The sequence below is a fragment of the Sinocyclocheilus rhinocerous genome, unplaced genomic scaffold (genome assembly GCF_001515625.1).
Source record: "Sinocyclocheilus rhinocerous isolate Xijiao unplaced genomic scaffold, SAMN03320098_v1.1 scaffold178, whole genome shotgun sequence".
NCBI lineage: Eukaryota > Metazoa > Chordata > Actinopteri > Cypriniformes > Cyprinidae > Sinocyclocheilus > Sinocyclocheilus rhinocerous.
In genome coordinates, this window is record NW_015653463.1 from 321,353 (window position 1) to 328,465 (window position 7,113).

The following is a 7,113-nucleotide window of genomic DNA, read 5'->3' on the forward strand; positions in this document are numbered from 1 at the left end:
CACAAAACCAGTCTTAAGTCGCTGTGGTATATTTGTAGCAATAGCCAAAAATACATTGTTTGGGTCAAAATTATAGTTTTTTCTTTTATGCCAAAAATCATTAGGATATTAAGTAAAGATCATGTTCCATGAAGATATTTTGTAAATTTCCTACCGTAAATATATCAAAACTTAATTTTTGATTAGTAATATGCATTGCTAAGAACTTCATTTGGACAACTTTAAAGATGATTTTCTCAATATTTAGATTTTTTTATCATCCTCAGATTCCAGATTTTCAAATAGTTGTATCTCAGCCAAATATTGTCCTATCCTAACAAACCATACATCAGTGGAAAGCTTATCTATTCAGCTTTTAGAAAAAAATTGACCCTTATGACTGGTTTTGTGGTCCGGGTCACATTTTATCCTCAAATTGAGCAGGTGTTGTATGACATGATGGCTTCAGATTAAATCTTACTTTTCTTCCCGTCCATGTCAGCGTGCATTTTGCGGGCCAGGAAGCCAGTTTTGTAGACAGCAGCGTTGGGGTCATGGGCAATGTCCAGGAACGGGTTACTGCTGCTGCTGATGCGACTGATGCTCTTAGTGTGAGAGTGATGGTTCTTATCCGCCAGCTCAGACAGAGACTTCTTCAGCTCATCTCCATCACTACAACACACACACACACACATCCCATCAACCTTCATGCATGACAACTCTCCCACAACCCTGACAATGTATGAAGTATGTGTAGTGAGAGTCTGAACAGGTTTGAGCTGTGGAAACTCATTTCTGCAAGAGACTGATGTGTGGGAGAGTCTGCAGTCATTCAACATCACTGCAGGAATCCCCACACAAACACACTGACCACTGACTCATAATGCACATCTGTTATCATGTGGCCGCCTGACATTTGTGAAAATAAAAAGCAGGAAAAATCAGTAGATTTCATCTAAATGTCATTTGTTAACATCATCTCTTTTGCACGACAGCTAAATGACAGCAAGATACAATTCATGCATCTTGATGGATCACATTGATATCTGATTTGGTACAGTATGCACACTCCAGTTTATAGAAGGTCACATAAATGTTTATCCACCCAACAGGTACAAATCCAATGTACTATTCCTGCTCTATATGCTGCTATCTTCATCCCATATGACAGTTAGTGTTTCACAATCACCGCATACACACATGCCATCTATTACTGCTCACGTATGGCTGGCAGGGCTCCTAAAAACTAGGTAGGGTATCTTGGAAGGCATTTACACTAGTTTTTTATAGAACCAGACACCGGTTCATTACATGTAATCTGGATTACGTAATCAGATGCCAAAATTTAAGTAATTAGATTATATTTCGTTTTAATTTGCTCAGTTTTGAAAGAAATATATTTACATTTAGTCATTTAGCAGACGCTTTTATCCAAAGCGACTTACAAATGAGGACAACAGAAGCAATCAAAATCAACAAAAGTGCAATGATATATAAGTGCTGTGACAAGTGACAAGTTTTTTTATAATAAATAAAAAGATAGAATAGAAAGGAATAGGGAACGCTAGTGTTAGAGGGTCTTTTTTTAAACAAAAATAAAACAAGTTAAAAGAATATAAAAAGAATAGAGAATGCTAGTGTTAGAGGGCCATTTTTTATAATAAATAAAAAGAAAACAAGTAGCTAGAATAGAGAGTGCAAGTGTTAGAGGATCAAGATGTTTTTAATGAAAAAGAAAACAAATAGATCAAATAGAATTAGAATAGAGCGTGCTAGAGTTAGAGGGTCAAATGAAGTACAATATGGTACACAACAATCATATTCAAATCTGTTATATGCAAGAAAAGTAATCTAAAAGTAATCAAAAGGTAGTCAGAATACATTACAAAACGAGTAATCTGACAGATTACATGGCCACATTTTATTTTAAGGTCCAATTCTCACTATTAACTAACCATTAACTACGACTTTTGACCCAATAAACTCCTAATTGGCTGCTTATTAATAGTTAGTAAGGTATTTGTTACATTTGGGTATGGGGTGGATTAAAGGATCTAGAATATGCTCATGCAGAATAAGGTATTAATATGTGCTTTATAAATAGTAATGCACTGCCAATAAAAATCGGCATGCTAATAAGCAACTAACTGACAGTGACAATTGGTCCCTACACTACAAATTACATAACTAACTGCAATATTGTATTATAGATAGCAGCTTATTTACAAAAGTCAGCTATGTGCCTGCTGCAATGAACACTGTACTACTTGACTGTATATTACTGCATTTTTTATCAAACATTTACAGCTTTGGCGAGCAGAAGAGATTTTTGGAAGGTAGTGCATGTGCTGACTTTAGATCTGTTCCTCACACACACACCTTTCTTTTGTACGGCAGGTGGAAAGAGCGTTTGATTAAAGACCAACAGTTGTAATCATGCGACAGTAGCATGACCATCAGAGGTCACAACATTAACGGGTCATTTGAAGTGGGTCTGTAACTTGACACATGCCACTAAACATTATGTTCGCACACTTCAATACTGTGTCATATTAACAGCTGAGAAGATGCTTTTTGGGTTTTAGACATTTTTTGCTACGTTTTCTGAAATGCAAACACTCCGCCGGACTCGGTCCTGAAGGTTGGAGCTTCTGTCAGTCATGGAAAAGAACGTTGCTAGGAAACTAACAATCCCAATAGCAGCCATTTACCTCGGCTTTCTGTAATATGTTTGAAGCTTGAGACCACTATTTGCTTTGTGACATTAGTCCAGTGTCAGGACGCATTAGAAATGCTCAAAGACTCCCTTTATGTAAAGAAGGATCACACACGCTATTGAAAAAAAACAAAAAAAACATGAATAAATACTGAAATAGGCAACAAGTCAAGTTAGTCAGAACTAGTCTTGTCTCTGTAAATAAATGACCCTTTTAGAAGTTCCCATCCACTTACTCAAGCTGAATCACACCTTTAACAGGCAGATGAGATTTACCTATCCACAAAATCAACCATCAACATATTTCAAATCAGAAAACAATTCATTTCACCCTCATTTCAGCAGACTATTTCATTCTCCCTCTCTATATATAGCACTCAGTCTCCACAAAACCCTATAAAAACCCAGATAAATGATGATGGAGGCAGAGTATTTCAGCAAGATGAGAAACAAACAGAGCTAGCTATAAATGACTGTTTCTGTATGCATATGACTTTAAGAAAACGACTGCCATTAATGTGAACTGACTGCACTTTTCCAAATCTAATTAAAACGTCTCATGAAACAGGGCTGCACACTTTTGCACAACGGACACAGAGCGATCCTTGGCCTATCAAACCACCACCAGATCAGAAATGATGACAAACCATTAAAACACAGATTGGAACTGACGATACAAGTGTTATTTCATGGGCACTAATCCATGATTTCCCAATGCGAAATGTAATAAAGCTGCAAGCAGCAAACTTTTTTAAATGAGCCAGTATTTACAGCTATTGACCAGAGGAAACTACAGTGCCAAAAGTTCACAGGTGCCCCTGACCTGCTTGCCGCAAGCCAAAAACTGCTACCAGATTTCCAGAGCACATACAATTCAATTGGGAAAGACTGACACAAAGCAAACCTAATAGAACTAGACTTCAGATTCTCCTGGAGAAGCATCGCCAGACCATTACACGACCTCCAACATGCTTGACTGTCGGGATGAAGTTCTTGTTTGGTTTTTGCCATACACACCAGAACCTAAGTCAAACAAGTAGTTCCACTTTTAGTTGATTGTAGTTCGCAGGAGCAGTAGAAACTTCGAAGCGGTTTTGCAACTTTATTTGCAATGACTTTCTGACAAGGGTCTTCTGAAATGTCCTTCCTTTGTGGTATGATGCACTTTTAATATTTACAATCAATGATATAAAGTTCACTCTGATTTACACCGGATAGGACCAGACGAAATAATGAACCAAAGCTACCAAAAACAGTTGCGCTAAATTTGGTTGCACCACTGGGTGACAACAATCTCATATTACGGTTTTTGAGCCATGAATTGGATTGTTTTTTGGATCAGCAAGAAAAGAAAAAATATTTCAGTGTAACTTTGCTTTCCAATTATAACTTAAAGCTAATACTTCTTCAATACCACAGCAAAAACTACTAGCCTAACTAAGAAAGTTCAAACATTAAAGATTAAAGAGACGAGTGAACAGCCAGTAAAAATAAGAACAAATACACAAATTACAAGCATAGATAAATACAACAGAACAACGTTACAAATAAAATGCAGGTACAGAAATGTAATAATTAAGTGTAAAACAACACTGCATAGTGTTCACTGAATAAATTAAATATAGATTAATCTTTGTCAAAGCTGTGTTTTGTTGTTTGATGAGCATTTATGACAGCAGTAGGTATTTATAGGATGCTGTCCCTTTAAAACCTGATGCACGGATACAATATAATGATACACATCAGATTTCTTTCTCCTTCACTTAAGACATAACTGACTGCATTTACCAGAATGATTGTCGAGATAGTCATAATTTTATGTGTATATGTGTCTGTTCGAACACAAGGAGATACGAAAGAGGGTTCAGTTGGTGTTTGCATGCAGTCAAACGTGCCTCTCTTCATGTGTGTGTGGCTGTGCACATAGAAAACAGCACGCGAGTAACAAATAGAGTTCCCTTTCGCCTTTGAACCGCTTGAATGGTTTAAAATCGCTTGTGTGTGTAAACACGTACAATTGATAAACTTTCACCATATTATGGTTAGATTGTGCAATTAATCCGCGGATCACATGTGTGCCGACCCGTAGGACTTGGTCTTCACAGATCCATGAATCAACTACGATCTGTTCAACCACTAGTGACAACTATTTCTAGGGCCCCATGAAATCTGTTTTATTTTTTTCCAAATTCCATTTTTTCCGTTTTAATTGTTCTGGACTCCTTTAATTGTAATAAATCACTTTAATTTAATTATTCTGTTTAAATTAAATTTTATTAATCAAAAAGCATGTTTAATTAGTTAAAATCATTAAAACTTACATAATTTCACATCAATTTATTAAAAGTTTAACAAAAATTACATGTTTAGGGCCCGGTTTTATTTTTTCTCACCATATGTTTAATTGTTAGCAAATTCTGTGTTTTAGCATGTCTAATTATTTGAATGCATAAAAACAAATTAATTTATTCAAATTTATTCTTACAATAGCCTTATGAAACGTTTTTATTTTCCTCAGAAATTCTGTGTTGTGTTTTTAAATTTTTCTGGTTATCAAATGAAGGCATAAAACAATTTCATTTATCTTTAAATTATTGAAAATCAAACCTTTTTAGGCAAACATTAAAATTAAAACATGGAACAAATGTGTGATTATTCCTTAATAAAATAAAGTTTTCATAATTTTATTATTATTATTATTAATAGTAGTAGTAGTAGCATGTACATTCTATCGAAAAATATTCATGTATTTCTGGCTCAATGTCGTCAAGTTAAACCAAACTTTTATTTTGACGGTTTGCCGTGAATACCTTTAAATTTCTGTGTGTGTATGATATGATGATAGTTTTACTCAAATGAAATGGTCAAATGTTCATGAAGTGACTCTCAGAGCAGTTCTGGAGATGTTCATGTATTTATGTTCTCATTTAGTGAGACGTCAGAGGCTGAAATCACTGCGCGCTTCAGTATGTGTGAAGTAAACAAAACCATGCGTCTGCTCCATTCATTCACATTCATTCAAATAGTCTTTTTGCTAAATATTTACAGATACAAGTCCATATCACGATTTGATTTAAGTGTAATGACCTACTTTTGATTAATTCATCCTAGGGCTGTGACGGTCGCCGTGACAACCACGTCACCGCGGTGATCAATTGCTGTTTACATTGAATGTAGGCTAATAAAATGAGAAGAATCATTCTTCGATACTTCGCTGGTTATTTTTTGTCACTTGTGTTTTAATCAGGCTATTTGTCTGGTCAGGCAGTTCGACCTGTATTCTGCTACTACGATTCTCTCTGATGACGCAGTAACTACCGCAGGGAAGAAAAAATCTTCGGCCTGTCCAATGATTGTAAACAGTCATTTAGGTCCGTCAGACTGAAGATATTTTAGCGGTAATGTGACCAAAAATATTTAAGACCCATCGAATCCGAATTTAAGACATTTTAAGACTTTTTAAGGCCTTATTAGGAAAACGTTATTTAAGACATTTTAAAACTTTTTAAGGACCCGCGGACACCCTGATATTGCTCTTGGCCCCTCTATAGATCCATTGGAATTAGGGCTGTGAATCTTTGGGTAGACAGCGAATCGATTCGATTCACGATTCATAGGTTGGAACAAATGTGTGATTATTCCTTAATAAAATAAAGTTTTCATAATTGTATTATTATTATTATTAATAGTAGTAGTAGTAGCATGTACATTCTATCGAAAAATATTCATGTATTTCTGGCTCAATGTCTTCAAGTTAAACCAAACTTTTATTTTGACGGTTTGCCGTGAATACCTTTAAATTTCTGTGTGTGTATGATATGATGATAGTTTTACTCAAATGAAATGGTCAAATGTTCATGAAGTGACTCTCAGAGCAGTTCTGGAGATGTTCATGTATTTATGTTCTCATTTAGTGAGACGTCAGAGGCTGAAATCACTGCGCGCTTCAGTATGTGTGAAGTAAACAAAACCACGCGTCTGCTCCATTCATTCACATTCATTCAAATAGTCTTTTTGCTAAATATTTACAGATACAAGTCCATATCACGATTTGATTTAAGTGTAATGACCTACTTTTGATTAATTCATCCTAGGGCTGTGACGGTCGCCGTGACAACCACGTCACCGCGGTGATCAATTGCTGTTTACATTGAATGTAGGCTAATAAAATGAGAAGAATCATTCTTCGATACTTCGCTGGTTATTTTTTGTCACTTGTGTTTTAATCAGGCTATTTGTCTGGTCAGGCAGTTCGACCTGTATTCTGCTACTACGATTCTCTCTGATGACGCAGTAACTACCGCAGGGAAGAAAAAATCTTCGGCCTGTCCAATGATTGTAAACAGTCATTTAGGTCCGTCAGACTGAAGATATTTTAGCGGTAATGTGACCAAAAATATTTAAGACCCATCGAATCG

The 7,113-nt window shown here is 35.8% G+C and overlaps 1 protein-coding gene across 2 annotated transcripts in view; it reads right to left on the reverse strand.

The window, feature by feature from the left end:
* psd3l (pleckstrin and Sec7 domain containing 3, like) overlaps positions 1-7,113 on the reverse strand; it is a 120,699-nt gene that overhangs the window by 18,121 nt on the left and 95,465 nt on the right. For both annotated transcript variants that reach the window (XM_016522074.1, XM_016522073.1), the window contains exon 11: positions 461-651. In XM_016522074.1, the coding sequence (XP_016377560.1) occupies positions 461-651 (191 nt within the window). The remainder of the gene's footprint in view (positions 1-460; positions 652-7,113) is intronic.